Source organism: Castor canadensis, chromosome 4 (genome assembly GCF_047511655.1).
Source record: "Castor canadensis chromosome 4, mCasCan1.hap1v2, whole genome shotgun sequence".
NCBI lineage: Eukaryota > Metazoa > Chordata > Mammalia > Rodentia > Castoridae > Castor > Castor canadensis.
In genome coordinates, this window is record NC_133389.1 from 50,163,457 (window position 1) to 50,181,309 (window position 17,853).

General features: G+C 38.2%; 1 protein-coding gene across 1 annotated transcript in view; it reads right to left on the minus strand.

Moving 5' to 3' along the window:
* Window positions 1–17,853, minus strand: part of LOC109674794 (proteasome subunit alpha type-7-like) — a 101,510-nt gene that overhangs the window by 62,805 nt on the left and 20,852 nt on the right. Inside the window, exons 2-3 of the mRNA XM_074070132.1 lie at window positions 17,088–17,249; window positions 16,857–16,979 (exon numbers count right to left, since the gene is read on the minus strand). Coding sequence (XP_073926233.1) covers window positions 16,857–16,979; window positions 17,088–17,249 — 285 coding nt within the window. The remainder of the gene's footprint in view (window positions 1–16,856; window positions 16,980–17,087; window positions 17,250–17,853) is intronic.

Sequence of the window (17,853 nt, forward strand, 5' to 3'; positions counted from 1 at the left end):
AGTAAAGATACAAAACTCTTCCATGACTACTGACCCCTTGTGCTGTCCACTTAGAAAACATTCCATTTTCTCCACCTCAACCACTATTCTCTCAGTAATTTTATCATTTAAAAAATTTATGTCAATTGAATTATACAGCATGTAAATTTTTGTGACTTTTTAAAGAATTTCTTGAGCCAGGCACTGGTGACTCACATCTGTAATCTTAGCTACTCAGGAGGCAGAGATCAGGAAGATCTCAATTTAAAACAAGACCGTATCTCCTTCACAGAAAAGGTCTGGTGTAGGCACTGGGTTCAAACCCCAGTACCAAAAAAAAAAAGAATTTTTTGAGTCAGAGTCTCTCTTTGTAACTCAGGCTGGCCTTGAACTATGAAGCCATACTAGCCTTGAATTCATTTTACTCCTGCCTCACCCTCCTGAATGCTAGGATGACAGGTGTGTGTTACCACATCTAGCTAGAAGTGTTGTTGCAGGAGGGCTCAGACAGACAGGGCACCAAAGCTTTCAGGAAGCAAATTTATTAAGCAAACAGGCAGCGATTCAGCAGACTCATGTCCAAAGGCTGAGCACCAACAACAAAGGGGGCTTTCCTTATATACCATTTAGAGCAGGTTACAGAAATAGGGGGTACAGCTTGTCCCATATATAATCACATGTTATTTCATTGGTTGTTTTAACTTCTGGGGCAAGGTGACCCTCCTCTGGTCTCCAGGTAACATTCCCCAGCTCTGGTTTTCCTTTGTTTTACTGCAGCACTCATTAATGTCTCTTCCCCCTCCCTGCCTTCCTGCCACAGTGTATATTTCTAAATGTATAGTGAAAACAATGAAAGGGAATATGCAAAATTGACAAAAGAGATTTTATTTGCAATATTTGAATGAGTTTAGGAAGACAAGGAGAGAAAAGTTACCATTTTAAACTACCTGTACATATACATATGTACATCAGTGTTTTAATTTTTTATAACAAGCATACTGTATCCTTAACAGAAAAACACAACAAAAGAGTTTAATGCCACAAAGTTGTCAACAATGGTGGTCTTAATGACTTGGGCCAGATCTTCTACTAAGAACAACTGTAAATACTGGGCAAAATAACTAACAAGAAATTGGGATTTTTGGTACTGTGATTCAGAAGAGAAGGAAAACTCAAAGGGATAAGGTTAGCATTTTCCTTCAAGGTATTTTCTTCTTCCCACTACCTGAGAAATTAAAGTAGACCTCTGACAGACAAAAACGTAAACAGACCTTTGATATACCCAAAAGTAAAATTGAAACCTGTCAACTACGGTAAAAAAAGCCTACAGCCTAGAAGTAAGGGTGAACTAAAAATAGACTTGTTCTACATCTAAGACTATTTAAATATTTTCTTTTCTAATATATCTCTTTGTGAGGCTAGATTTTTCCAAATATTCACCAAAGAATAAATAAATCTGGCACACTGCTTTACCTGTTCTTGTATATAATGTTTTATTGGAACACAGGCCATGCCTGTTCTTTTTTGTATTATCTATCACTGCTTTTCTGCAAAAATGGCAAAGTTGCATAATTGCAACAGAGCCTATAGGGGCTGCGAAGCCTATAATACTTAGTTTCTGGTTCTTTATAGGAAAAGTCTGCTGACTCAGGGAATAAAGGAAAAAATTTACGTCATAAACTGGAGAAGAGCATTTAATAAAGCTTACCATCTTGTAATAATTTCATTGAAACTTAATAATCTAAAGATAGAATGAATTTTCTTCATCTGCCAAGGACTCTCCAAGAAATTGTAAGAAATCATCATACTTGATGGAAAATGTGGGAACTTTTTCATTATGTTTACCAAGAAAGATGAGATGCCTGTTGTCATCACTTCTATTTATCTTCATACTGGCAGTCCTTTCAAATACCGTAAGTCAAGACAAAAAAAATTCTATTGACTAGAAAAGAAGAAAACGAATTGTATTTTTTGTTTGCTCTTGTTTATTTTGTGACAAGTTCTCAATATGTAGCTCAGGCTGTCCTTGAATTTGTGTCCTCCTGCCTCAGCCTCCCAAGTACTGACTGCACGCATGAATAACCACATCTGGTGAAAGTATATTACTTTCAGATGCCCTAATTATATTCATAATGAAGAGCTTAAAATAAAATGTGAATTACTAGAACTGGTAAGTGAATTTAGGAAGGTCAGGAGGCACAAGATTGATATTTTAAAAAATCAACTGTGCATCTATAAATTAGAAACAAACAAAATGAAATTAATAAAATATCGGGTATGATAATATATATCCAAAAAATACTTGTCTACCTATATAGGATGATATGGTTTCCATAAGTTTCCCTCAAAGGCCACATGGTGGCTTGGTCTCTAGCCCTGGCACTATTGGAAGATAAGGGAACCTTTACCTGAAGGCATGGTGTCTGTCGAGTGACAAGAACCGGCAGAGCCACACTGAGAAGGTATTAATGGTAGTCGTGACGATGGTGACCCTGTCATTCAGCTCCAAGGGCACTGGGCCTCTGCTTGAGTTTCATGAAGTTTCTGCTGTTGCTGCAATCTGTATATTGATGTGTTTTCCTTTTCCACACAAGACCTGCTGGTGAGGGGGAATGACCAGCTTGGGTTTCTACGGTTTCTAAATGAATAAATGGGATATTTAATTCTGTAAAAAAAAAAGAGGTGGGACCTAGTGGAAAGAAGTTAGGTCACTGGGGACATAGTCTAGAAGGGGATATTTCAGCCCTGCACCTTCATGTCTTTCTCTGCTTCCTGGCTGCCATGAGTTGAGCAGCTTCTGCTATGCTCTTACTGTGATGTACTGCCGTGACTTAAGACTAAAAGCAATAGGGCCAACTGACTATGGGCTGGAACCTCCAAAACTGTGAGTCAAAACAAACGTTTTCTCCATACAAGTTGATTCAGACATTTTGTCACAGTAATGGAAAGCTGACTAATACAACAGTAAGCCCTAAAATATTATTAGGAGCACCTAAAGAAGATCTAAGGGAAATATACTAGATTCGTAGACTGGGTGACTCAAATTAATCTAGAGGCTCACTGGAATCCCATCAAGAATCCCATCATTGAATTCCTAAAGAATTCAAGTAGGAATTCAAGAATTCCTTAGGAAGAACTTTAACCAACATTTAAATTAAATACTGTATGATTAATTTTGACATTTGTGTACACCCATGTAACTATGACCACAATAAAAAATACAGGGAATGTGTTCAACATCTCTACAAGTCCCTTTTGCTTCTATGTAATCAACATTCTCACCTGCCCTAACCCACTCCCATCTGCAGTCAGCCATTGATATATTTACTGTCACCATTCATTTATTTTCCCTTATCTAGATTTTTATACAAATGGTATCAGCTGTATATACTCTTGTGTCTGAATTCATTCATGCAACCAAATGTTTTTGAGATTAATTTTCTTGCAGTTTTTGCTGACTAGTTCTTTGTATAAATGTACATTATCCATTTATCTGTGTTAAGTATTTGGGTTATTTCCAAATTTACACTGTTTTTATTAATGGTGCTATGAACACTTATGACAACTCTTTGTATAGAAAGTACATTTTGGGCAAAGGATTACCTGAACTTCTAAGCCTTCTGAATATATTTTGAAGGTAAGATCTATGGGTCTTAGATTGAAAAAGTAGCAAAGTCAGTGAAGAATGACTCACATTTTTTGGGTGGGGGGGCAGTACTGGGGTTTGAACTCAAGGCTTCAACTTGCTAGGCAGGTACTCTACCTTTTGAGCCACTCTGCCAGCTGTACTACTCTACTCTTCTTTTCACTTAACACTTACAGGGTATGGTAGGGTTATTTATCAGCCTAATTTCAATATTGTTGTGTCTCAGTGAATACAGAAGCCTGAGGAGAGAGAGAGAGTTGTGGAGTAGTCAGAATGCAGACAGCATTTATTAAGTTCATTATGTTATGTGGCCTGGCTTATGGAGTCCCAAAACAGGTTACCGACGACAGATGGCCATAAGATATACAATAATAATGAAAAAGTCTGCAATATTGTGAGAATTACCAAAATGTGACACAGAAACATAAAGTAAAAAATACTGTGGGGAGAAATGGCAGTGATAAATTGCAGGATGCAGAGCTCAACAATCTAAAACATATGAACGAAACACAGTTTCTGTGAAGTACAATAAAGAGAAGGGGAATAAAATGAAACATGACTGTGTATTTTCCAGCATACACATGGCATTATTAAAGTCACTGGGCTTAATAAGATCAAGGGCAAAGGAAGGATAAGTGGGGACAGAAGAGGCAAGACTCCCAGGTACTCTAATATCAAAGGTTGGCTTGTTGAGAAAGGACCCAGAAATAAAAGATGGTGGAAAAAAAATCTCCATTAATAAGAGGAAAATCAAAGGTGTGGAGTCCTGGAAGCTCAAACATGAGTTAGTTTCACATGAAGAAAGTAACGGGCTGTGTCAAATGGGCTGCCATGCTCCTTCTGCCAGCAAAGAAGTAGGGGCACAGCTTCCCATGGAAGGCTTCCTTCACCCTCTTCATTCAATACCCGCCACTGAGTTCCCATTTTCCTCCCGGTACATTCTTTACTTCTGTCTTCCCAGTACACTCAAAGTTTCTTGGCAGTGGTCTGTGTTACTTTACTGTTTTAACCAACAGTTTCTTCACAGTATCTTGAGGTTTTATGCTAACTCATTGTTTGAAGATGTAATTTTTTGGGGGGATGGGACTGGGGTTTGAACTCAGGGCTTTGCACTTACAAAGTAACCCCTCTACTGCTTAAGCCACACCTCCAATCCACTTTGCTCTGGTTATTTTGGAGATGGGGTCTGGGCAGGCTTTAAACTGCAGTTGTTCCAATCTCAGTGTCCCAGTAGCTAGGATTACAGTTGTGAGCCACCAGCATCCAACTGAAGATGTAAATTTTAACATAATTATTAGCAAAGTGGGCATGGAGGCATGTGCTATAATCCCAACTACATAGGAGACGTAGATAGGAAGATTGCAATTTGAGGTTGCTTTGGGCAAAAAACACAAGAGCCTATTTGAAAAATAACTAAAGCAAAAAGGGCTGGAAGTATGGCTCATGTGGTAAGTGTGCCTGCCTAGCAAGCACAAGGCCCTGACTTCAAACCTCAGTACCGTCAAAAAAATTATTAACTAGTAAAAGATGAGTAACTGCTACAAAAGCAGAAGTCCTACTACTAGTCACTTCTAGTACTCACTAGAAGTGACTAGTAGTAGCAGGTACAAAAAGTCATTGCTATGATTTGAATGCACCCCCAAAATTCAAATATCGAAAACTTTTTTTTTTCAGGTCCTTCTTTTTGTTTTGTTTGCTTGTTTTGCATTGATTTCTTGTAGTGCTGGGATCAAAACCCTGTGCTTGCTAGGAAGGTGCTCCACAAATGAGCTACATCCCCAGGCTCATGTTTTGGAAACTTAATCATCAATGCAATAGTGTTGAGAGATGAGACATTTATGAAATGAGGACTGTGCTCTTATGAATGTATTGATACTGTTGTCTTGAAAATGGATTTATTATCTCAGTATAGATTTCAAATAATTGGATGAGTTAAGCACCCCCCAGTCTGTCTCTGTCTCTCTCCTGTCTCTCTCTCTCTCTCTCTCTCTCTCTCTCTCTCTCTCTCTCATATGATGCCTTCTGCCATGTTATGATATAGTAGGAAGGCCCTCACCAGTTGTAGGCCTTCAGTCTTGGATTTCTCAGACTCCAGGACTGTGAGCTAAATCTGTTCATTATAATTTACCTAGACTCAGGCATTCTGTTAAAGCAACATAAAAGGGACTAATAAGGGCTGGTATAGTGGCTCAAGTGGTAGAGTGCCCAACAAGTTTGAAGCCCTGAGTTCAAGCCCCAGTACATGGTAATGTAATTAAAAAATGATAATATACTACAAAAAATATTAAAATAGTAATAAACAAACAAAAACGTTCAATACAAAGTGTTGAAGAGGATGTAAACCCAGTGTAAAATTAATTCCATGTACCACTGATGGGACCGTAACCTGTGCAGGTACTACAGAAATCAGTTTGGGAACTTATTTTAAAAAGTTCAATACACATTTATCACATTACCCACTCTTAGTTATTCACTAAAAGTGAACTAAGTTTCCACTCTTAGTTATTTACCCAGGAGAAAAGATAACTTGTGTTTACAAAAAAAAAATAAACAAAAAAAGATACAAAATTGATGGACTAGAGGCATTTCTCTCAAGTGGTAAAGCAACTGCCTATAATCTCAAAGCCCTGAGTTCAAAAAAGAAAAGAGGGGTTGGCGGTGTGGCTCAAGTAGTAGAGTGCCTGCTTAGCAAACATGAGGCTCTGAGTTCAAACCCCAGTGCTGCCAAAAACAAAAAAAGAAAAGAAAAAATCTGAGGGTGAATGCTTACTTGTAATTTATAATAACTAGAAACGACTCCTATCTTTCAACTGGAGAATGGATTAAAACACTGTGGAGTATGTATACCAATTAATCAGCAATAAAAAGGACCAACATGTATTCATATAACACTGAATCTCATATTCATGTAGTGTAGTGAAAGAAGTGAGAATCAAAACGTTAGATATATGATTTATATGACATTCTAGAAAAAGCAAAACTATTGTGAAATTTCACAGTGGTGGATGTCAGAAGTTGGGATTGTGGAGATACTGTTTACAGAGAATCTGGAGGAAATTATGTATGGGGAAGTGTTTTATAGAACTGTACTGTATCATTGTAGTGGTGGATAAAACCTTATGTATTTATCACCCCTACAGAACACAGAACTGCCACACTATTTTCCAAATGACCGCTTCATTTTACATTCCCACTAGTAATGAATGAGTTTCTGATTTCCTCACATCTTTAAGTGATAATTTTCTTGTCTTTGTAGCTTCTAATTTTGCTACAGTGAATGTGTAATAGTTGCACGATCAAAAATTACCATAAGGTTTTGGGTTTTTTTGTGGTACTAGGGTTTAAAATCAGGGCTTAACATCATCAGCAACACCACCAACAACAGGTGTTGGCGAGGATTCGGGGAAAAAGGAACCCTCTTACACTGTTGGTGGGAATGTAGACTAGTACAACCACTCTGGAAAAAAATTTGGAGGCTACTTAAAAAGCTGGACATCGATCTACCATTTGATCCAGCAATACCACTCTTGGGGATATACCCAAAAGACTGTTACTCCAGAGGCACCTGCACATCCATGTTTATTGCGGCACTATTCACAATAGCCAAGTTATGGAAACAGCCAAGATGCCCCAGCGCTGATGAATGGATTAAGAAAATGTGGTATCTATACACAATGGAATTTTATGCAGCCATGAAGAAGAACGAAATGTTATCATTCGCTGGTAAATGGATGGAATTGGAGAACATCATTCTGAGTGAGGTTAGCCTGGCCCAAAAGACCAAAAATCGTATGTTCTCCCTCATATGTGGACATTAGATCAAGGGCAAACACAACAAGGGGATTGGACTATGAGCACATGATAAAAGCGAGAGCACACAAGGGAGGGGTGAGGATAGGTAAGACACTTAAAAAACTAGCTAGCATTTGTTGCCCTTAATGCAGAGAAACTAAAGCAGATACCTTAAAAGCAACTGAGGCCAATAGGAAAAGGGGACCAGGTACTAGAGAAAAGGTTAGATCAAAAAGAATTAACCTAGAAGGTAACACACACTCACAGGAAATCAATGTGAGTCAATGCCCTGTATAGCTATCCTTATCTCAACCAGCAAAACCCCTTGTTCCTTCCTATTATTGCTTATACTCTCTCTACAACAAAATTAGAGATAAGGGCAAAATAGTTTCTGCTGGGTATTGAAGGGGGGGAGTGGGAGGGGGTGGAGTGGGTGGTAAGGGAGGGGGTGGGGGCGGGGGGAGAAATGAACCAAGCCTTGTATGCACATATGAATAATAAAAGAAAAATGAAAAAAATAAAATAAAATAAAATAAAATCAGGGCTTAATACTTGCTAGGCAGGCATTGTACCAGGTGACCCACACTGCCAGTCCAAGACTGAAGTTTTAATGTAAAGTGGAGCAGAGATGAGCTAGTGGTGGGAGGGGAACAGGTCAAGCAAAAGATTTTCCTTATGATAACAATATGCTTTGTATGCTGATGGCAGTAATCCAGTAGGAAGGAAAAATTGCTAATAAAGGGATAAAAAAGGGAGATTTGTTGATGTCATGTCCTTGAAGGCAACAAGGGATGAAACCTGGTACACAAGTGGCAGGGTTAAGCTTTAATAAAAAACAGATCAAAGAAAAAAAAAAACATCACCTATGGCAACCAAAGGGAAGGAGGAATTGATGGCCTTGGTGGGTATCTGTGATGGTGGGAACTTGCGTAACTTTTCTTCTAATGGTTCTTCCTTCCTTCAAATAGTTTATTTGATTCTCTAGTTTGCAATCAGAGAAATTTATATTTAAGATAGTTTGTGAAGCATTAACATTATAAGTATAATCATCATTAGCAAGGTTCAGGTGGCTCACACCTGTAATCCTAACTACTCAAGACGCAGAGATCAGGAGAATCACAGTTCGAAGCCAGGCAGGGCAAATAGTTCAAAAGACCCTACCTCAAAAATACACAACACAAAAAAGGGCTGATAGGGTGACTCAAATGGTAGGGCGCCTACATAGCAAGCGTTAGGGCCTGAGTTCAAACACCAGAACTGCCAAAAAAAACAAACATTCCAGTTAGTAAAACTGAGCAACTCAGATAAACAAGAACAAGCTAAACACAGTTCACAGACAAAAAGAAATAATAAAAATCAAGCAGAAATTAATGAAATGAAGACTAAAAACATACAAAGAATCAGTGAATCCTTTCTTTGAAAGGATCAACAAGACTGAAAACCCCTTAGCCAAATTAACAAAAAGAAACCATTTACATGAAAAAAAAAAGTATATGCAAAGAGAATTTTCAGATTTGAAACAATATCCTTAATTGAGCAAGCGTTATTTTCTGACTGGATTTTAAATCAGTGTCTATCATTGTATCCTGCTGAAATAAAAGGCAAGTCAAAAGGAAAACTAGCAGGCTTTGCTTATAATCCTTGGAGTTTTTGTTTTGTGTAAGATATAAAATTATATGTGGAAGGTTATTTTCAAGGACTGTTTGGGAAGATTTCCTTGCTGAGCCTACTAAGCCAAAAACAATGGAAGGACTTAAAACAAGAATAAACCACAGTCACGACCTAAGAAGCATGAGAACCTCTGCTCTTCTTCCTTTACATCATAAAAACTTAAAAGCATGCTTATCTGCAGATTTTATATACATATGCAGAAGATCCCTCATAATCTTTTTCTAAAATTTAAAAGCAACACAAACAAACTGTTTTGGAAGTACATGAAAAAATAATTTAAGTTTAAACTTGAAATCTAAGAGCAGATTCTCTGAAATGCATAATTGGAAAGAAATGTTAAAGTAAGGATACTTACACAGACAATGTAAATGTGTATTTGAATTAGTTATCTTTTGATCACTTAGCCAAGGTTAAGCCAAAATTTTCAACTATTTATCCCTATGGAACAGTCTGTCCCTAAAAGCTTCCAGGAATGAGAGAAAACAAACAAATACTCAAGGAGCCAGGGAGCCAGGCACCTGTGGCTGATGCTTCTGATCCTTGTAACTTGGGAGGCAGAGATGAGAAGGAAGCCATCCTGGGCAAATAGCTCAAAAGAAGAAATTCAAATGGCCAAAAAACACATGAAAAAATGCTTACCATCTCTAGCAATAAAGGAAATGCAAATTAAAACCACACTAAGATTCCACCTCACCCCTGTTAGAATAGCCATCATTAGCAACACCACCAACAACAGGTGTTGGCGAGGATGCAGGGAAAAAGGAACCCTCTTACACTGTTGGTGGGAATGTAAACTAGTACAACCACTCTGGAAAAAAATTTGGAGGCTACTTAAAAAGCTGGACATCGATCTACCATTTGATCCAGCAATACCACTCCTGGGGATATACCCAAAAGACTGTGACACAGGTTACTCCAGAGGCACCTGCACACCCATATTTATTGCGGCACTATTCACAATAGCCAAGTTATGGAAACAGCCAAGATGCCCCACCACTGACGAATGGATTAAGAAAATGTGGTATCTATACACAATGGAATTTTATGCAGCCATGAAGAAGAACGAAATGTTATCATTCGCTGGTAAATGGATGGAATTGGAGAACATCATTCTGAGTGAGGTTAGTCTGGCCCAAAAGACCAAAAATCATATGTTCTCCCTCATATGTGGACATCAGATCAAGGGCAAACACAACAAGGGGATTGGACTTTGAGCACATGATAAAAGCGAGAGCACACAAGGGAGGGGTGAGGATAGGTAAGACACCTAAAAAACTAGCTAGCATTTGTTGCCCTTAATGCAGAGAAACTAAAGCAGATACCTTAAAAGCAACTGAGGCCAATAGGAAAAGGGGACCAGGAACTAGAGAAAAGGTTAGATCAAAAAGAATTAACCTAGAAGGTAACACACATGTACAGGAAAGCAATGTGAGTCAACTCCCTGGATAGCTGTCCTTATCTCAACCAGCAAAAACCCTTGTTCCTTCCTATTATGGCTTATACTCTCTCACAACAAAATTAGAAATAAGGGCAAAATAGTTTCTGCTGGGTATTGAGGGGTGGGGGAGAGAGGGAGGGGGCAGAGTAGGTGGTAAGGGAGTGGGTGGGGGCAGGGGGGAGAAATGACCCAAGCCTTGTATGCACATATGAATAATAACAAAAAAAAATAGCTCACAAGACCCTATTTAGAAAATAACCAACTCATAAAAGGGGTGACAGAATGGCTTAAGTGGTAGACTGCCGAGCAAGTGTGAGGCCCTGAGTTCAAGACCCGGTAGCAAAAAAAGAAAAAAAAAGGAAGAAAAATAACTCAGATTATTAGGTCCTTGAAAACAGATATAAAGTGCAAATCCTTCAGTGTAATATTTGGTATCTTAAGGTAGTGTTATCTAACAAAGAGAGTGAACAGCCTATATTTCAGGCCTGTGAGTTTGATCAAAAGTCAGTCCATTTAAATGGTTTTTGTCCTCTCTAAAACTGAAAATACCATCTAATTCCCATTTTCAAAGAGTAATATAACAGGACTCTGGTGGAATGGCTCACATGGTAGAGCACCTACCTAGCAAGTGTGAGGCCCTGAATTCAAACCCCAGTACCACCAAAAGAAAAAAAAAAGTGATATAACAATGCAAATCGTATTTAAAGGATCTAGCAAACATTCTATGGTTTGGATCTTGAGTGTCCCTCAAGGGCCTTGCATTACAGGACTGATCCCCAGCTTGGCGTCATTGGAAGGCGTAGAAATTTTACCAGGTAGATCATTAGGGGCATGTCCTCAAAGGGGAGACCCTGGTTCCTCTTTTTCCCTTTTCATTCTCAGACATAAGGTGAGCAGTTTTGCTCTGCCATGCACACTCCTGCCATGATATACTGCTTGGCCACAGGGCCAACCAATCATGGTCTAGAGCCTCTAAAACTATGAGCAAAAATAAGCTTTTTCTCTTTAAAAATTAATTATCTAAAGTCAGATATGGCAACACACACACCAGTCATCCCATCACTCCAGGGACTGATACAGGAGAATCATTAGTTCAAGTTCAGCCTTAGGCTACATGAGACCTTGTCTCCAAAAAAACCACTTTATTGTATCACGTACTTGTTATTGTAATAGAAAACTAACTAATACAGCATCTGTCACATAGTAAAGAGTAATTTTCCTCCTCCCTCACAGTATATCTCATAAGTACAAAACAGAAGAAACTTTGCAATGAAAGGGACCCTGGAAGAAATGCCTCAATCAAGTAGGTCAGGTCATCCAAAAAAGGGCATGAGTCATTTCAAAATAGCCATTCACATTTTTAGACAAATTTACCTAATCCTAGTGATGGGCTTTACAATTACAAAGGTCAAATGTAGTTAAGTCATATAATATGAGGGACAATACAAATCCTTCAACTTCCCTTCCCCACACTGAGTCTTCTCCAGCTAATATATTCTCAGCTTCTTTAGTCACACTTTGTATCACATGATTTGCACCCTCCTACTCAATTTGCTCACCCTCTCAAATATCCTAATGAAAATGGGGTGCTCCCATTATTCTTCACATTGTTCATGAGGCAACAAAGAGTCTCCTTCAGTGAAGCCTCTTTCATTTCCTATGACAACCCAAAAACTTTAAAAGGTAACATCTCGTGTATTACATCAAAATTTATGGGATGAGTTTTTGGTTCACTATAGCCCTGGTTCTTTAATGACTTTATAAATTCAATGTGGTTCCTTTTTAATTTCTGAGAATCTAAATGGAATTTTCTTTTAGTCTGCCAAAACAAGCTCTTATTATCAAAGTATTGCTCTCATCACAATTCTATTAGCTCAAAAAGAACATAGAGAAGAATATGCCTAATAATATAAATTCATTTTTAAAAATTAAAACTTTCCCACCAAATTTGGCACTATGTGTTTTACTATACTATGAGAACATTTGTTGTTAAGACAATACAGAAGGCCCTACCCCCACCTCCTCCCTCTCTTCTTCCCCTCTCTCCCTCTTCTCTTCCCTCTCACACACACATTCACACGCATCAAGTATCTTTTAGTACACTCCTGCACAAGCAATATCATCGAGGTATGTTCCTGAGTAAGATGATATTCCTGTTTTTTCAGAATGATCAAGCAAAACAATACTATGAATATGCTTCAAAGTTTGCAAAAGTGCTAAGGTTTTTCCCATATTGTTAGTATCTTCACACTGAATTACTGTCATATTGAAATATACAGATTTTAAATTATTTTAAAGAAATTCACGCCAAACAATTTTTTAAAGAAACACACAACTACTCTGCCGTAAGAAAAAGAACTAGGAAGACTTGAATTCAACATACAGTTTCCTAGTAAATTCTTCTGCTTCAATTTTTGCATCCTAAGGAATGGGAGAAAGAAAACACTTTTAAGTCTACAAATATTTTAAGAGGCAAAACCAGGCATAATACATGCTTGTAGTGACAGCTACTCAAAGGGCTGAGGCAGGAGGATTGCTTGAGCCCTGGAGTTCAAAGCCAGCCTGGACAGCAGAGCGAGACCCCATCTCCTAAAAAAAATAAAAATTAAATTTAAAAAGAGGAAAGTACATAACTGATGATTGAAGACAATCTTTGCACAAGTGGTAAATTGCTCCATTATAAGGAGACTTTTTTTTTTCATGTCACCAAAGAAAAGAGTGAACACAAACACTAGAGATATTAAGTCATAGACAATACAATGAAGGGAGGATTATGTGGGGGGTGGGTAAGGGACTTTTGGTACACAAAGTGAGAGAAAAGCTGAACAATGCTACATTTTTATGGTCTGTAAAAACCACCACATAAATTCACACAACTCATGAATTTCATAGGCTAAGGAATAGGAAGTTCTTTGGTTTGGGGGCTTTAAGGATTTTTAAAATTAGCATAATAAATCAGATCGTATTTTTGGAAGGTTATTGCAAATTCATAATGTCAGTTTCAAAGCACAGAGGAACTCCTACAGTCATTATTTTATGCTCAGCATTTTATGGGTCTGTGAGAGGTAAATATTCTTACATTCATACTACCATTTTGTTGGGGGGATGGGAATTGAACTTTTTCACTGTGCTGAGAATTGCAGTAATGGTGTACAAGCAACAGTAGGTACAACTACTGGTAAGAAAGAGTAGGCAAAAAAGAAAGCAAAGTGAAACAGTTGTCACTGTAATAAAAAAGAAAATATATAGTCTGTTTCACTGAAAACACCCTTGATGAAGCAAGGAAAATGAATTTTATTCAATCTCAGCTCTGCAGTACACATCTAATATCATATACAACAACTCCTGAACCACACATAAAGCTTTCTGCTGCAGACCAAAGAAAGATACTCAGGGAAAAGCACTTTGTCTTGAGTCACTAACTAAGCAAGCTGGTTTTTTGTTTTTGCTTTCCCCCTCCACCCCTCATTTTTACTGGAAGAATGACAAAGCAACTGTGGTTATTCAAAATTGGATGCTTGGTAGGCATCCAAGCACATTACTGTGGGGAAATCAACTAATAGTTATTTATTGCTAATGATAAAAAGCTACTGAGCCAAAAACCTACAATTATGGAAAATTTATAACTACTTCTCTAAACTTGATGGCTCCACAGGACTGAGTTTTCTGGCTAAAAGAGTGGCTTAAGAAGTAGAGCACCTCCCTAGTAAGCCCAAAACCTGAGTTCAAGTGCTAGTACCATTAAGAATAGTCTTTTGGATGTGAGGGTGATCTGGCTGCGACATCTGTCACCCCATTGATCGCCAGGGTTGATTCTGCTGATCTGGCTGGCTAGGCGGGTGTCCCCTTCCTCCCTCACCGCTCCATGTGCGTCCCTCCCGAAGCTGCGTGCTCGGTCGAAGAGGACGACCATCCCCGATAGAGGAGGACCATTCTTCGGTCAAGGGTATACCAACAGCTGCGCTCCCCTGCTAGAACCTCCAAACAAGCTCTCAAGAATAGTCTTTTTTTTTCCCACCAAGAATTCTCTGATAAGACTGTTGGATGAAATTAGTGAACATTTTATTTTGGTATCTTAAATAAAATATCTAAAAGCATTTGAGGGAGCTGTATAACTCAAAGAGCCAGTATTTTCCAAATGACCAATGCATTGTATTACAAAAACCATATCTGGGTAAAAGAGCTATTTACAGTGTTAAGTTAAACCAGTAGACTCTGGTATGCACAGTCATCTGGAGATATGCAGGATCACATGGAGAGAGCTATGGAAACACTCATTATTGGGCTGGGAGGTAGGTAGTGACAGAGCATTTGTCTATTATTCACTGGGCCCTAGGCTCAATCCCTAGCAAGAACAAGGCACTTACCAGCAAGTGCAAGGCCCTGAGTTCAAACCCCAGTACTGCCACAAAAATAAATATATTTTTAATTCCAGACCCACAAAGAATTAAAATGCCTTGAGGAGCCTTTGATTTAAAAATATAAAAGTATCCTGAGACCAAAATGTCTGAGAAGTGCTGTTTGCTATTCTAAGACAGCTGTTAAGCAGAAAGGATATTTCATTTATTCCTAACTTGCTACTTCTCCACAAAACTCACACACCTCTGTGTTTAGAAACATGAAAACATCGTATAGGTTATGTTCTTTATCATCATCTCTCTCCATCCAGGGCATCTCTAAGTCTCCATAACCCCTGTCAAAATTAGCATATCCTGACAGGGAAAAGCAAAGCTCAATATTTACTTATAAATAGACATTCAAAATCTACATTGAAACTTGTTTATAGTTTGTAATTAATTTTCTTTCTTTCTTTCTTTTTTGCAGTACTAGGAATTGAATCCACACTGTTGCACATCCTAGGCACACACTCTACCACCTAGCCACATCCCTGGACCATATTTTTTTTAGACAAGGCTTCAATGTGTAGCGCAGACTGACCTTGAACTCATAATCTCCTGTCTCCACTTCCTGAGTGCTGGGATTACAGGTATGAGCCACCATACTCAGCATAACTTAATAATTTTTATATAAAACACAAAAATATCTTCTCAAATGGAAAGCTAATCATTTTATTTCTAATATCACATAGGGAACATGTTTAAAAATAAAGAAGATATTTTAATGCTTATAAACTATGCTTGCTTTCCCTGAACAAAATATAATGCATACATGTTTCCTACTGGCAAAAAGTGACCATTTAACGTTTCAAAAATACACAAAAAGTGCCAGGCGGCTGTGGCTCACACCTATAATCCTAGCTACTCAGGAGGCAGAGATCAGGAGGATTGTGATTAAAAGCCATGAGACCCCATCTCGAAAATATCCAATACAAAACATGGCTGGCAAAGTGGCTCAAGTGCTAGATTGCTGACCTAGCAAGCGTAAGGTCCTGAGTTCAAACCTCAATACCACAAAAAAACCCACAACAATTGGTTATTTGAGCAGAGAAATCTTAGCTATAAAATTCTAAATTATGTTCTTCTATTGTATTCTCAACATAGTTCTTAAGCACATAATAGTAAATATTTCTAACATCTACCTTCATCCTCTTTAGTGAAGTTAAGAAGCCAAGGATGTGTAATTTGGTAGCTAAGAGACACAGCAACTTGGCAGTTGTAGAAACCACAATGATTATCAGGTTTACTCTTCTCATTTTAAAGGGAAAATGGGGCCTAAAAAGGCCACTCAAGTGGGACAGGTCCTAAGCTTAGTATTTGGACATACAGTACTAAGTTTCATTATCTGTTGAAAGCCTGGCTTTCTAGCATTTTACAGTTCTAATAACAATTCCCTATGTGACCAAACACTCACCCTTCTCTCCAAGGCCCTGTTCAGCCTAAGGGAAACAAGACTGATACACAGAAAATAATATATATTAAGACATCATGACATGTATGATGAAAAATAAAAAGTAAATGTTTAAAGTTACAATAAACTTGTCTACGATCATTGCAAAGATTTCAAGAAGTAAAACCAAATATCATCAAGAAGTACATTAAGGAAAGAAAAAAGAAGTAGTAGTACATTACATTCACCAGTTGCTGGTGGCTCACGCCTGTAATCCTAGCTACTTGGAAGGCAGATACAGGAGGATTCACAGTTCAAAGCCAGCCGGGCAAATAGTTCATGAGATCCTAACTTGAAAACACCCAACACAAAACAGGACTGTTGGAGTGGCTCAACTGTTAGGGCACCTGCCTACCAAGTGTAAGGGCCTGAGTCCAAATCCTAGTACTGCCAGAACAGAACAAAACAAAACAACAACAACAACAACAAAACATGTCCCATGGACTCTCGTATATCTTGCAAAATTTTATCATACTAACTTACCAAAAGTTGTTCCACCAGCTTTTTCACATTCTGACCCATTTCTGGAGACTGAGATCCACTACATGCTAGTTTTATTAACATTGCAAGGAAGTTTTGACATTTCTTCACATTTTCTACCATTATCTAAATATGGAAAAACAAGCAATCACAAATGTTAGCTGGCAACAGGATTCAAGAATTGTTAATACAGGTAAGGAACTGTATTGATACAAGGTATAAATAAGCGCTTACTGGAGAAAGATTAATCAGAGCAGCCGCTGAGTTCTCTGCTTTGAGACTGGGCTCACTTAAGGGGGTAGATGATGCTCCCAAACTTGGTGGCTTCAGGGTAGTCACAGTACTCACCACTTTGGCAGGAGTAATGGTGACCACATTGGTAGGCACAGCCACAGACTGAAATTCAATTAGATATGTATTACCATGATACATTTGTCAGTACCTCACTGCACACTTATCTTACTGCAAATGAGCTGAGATCTTTACTTGTATTTGATGCTCTAATAGTCAATGGCCAGGTAACACAGAAGAACTCGGACTCTAGTAGATCTGGGTTTCATTCTCACCCACCTACTTTCATTGCCATCTGCTGCAATATTAACTACAGGCAAAAAAAGTCACTTAATCCTCCTAATTCTATGACTCCTGTCTGCAAAAAGCAAGGACAACAATGGGACTTACTGTCCTAGGATTGTCTGTGAAATATAGTGCTGCATACAGAAGTCCTCAAAAATTATTCCTAGTGCTTCTCTAAAAGTATTTCAAATAGCAAATCTTTATATGAAAACAAAGAGTCTTCTGTCCTGTAATCTCCTGCTTTTTCTTAAGTATAAAGCACAGTGAACAACTGATAATCTTATATTCAAATAAGCTGACTTTGTGTAGACCATTAGAGCAAGCACAAAGAATATTACAAAAAGGGGTTATCTTATTTTTATAGTGAAAAGAATTTCATTTAGTTTGTTCATCTGCTATCAGAATGAGGTGTGACTCTACCACC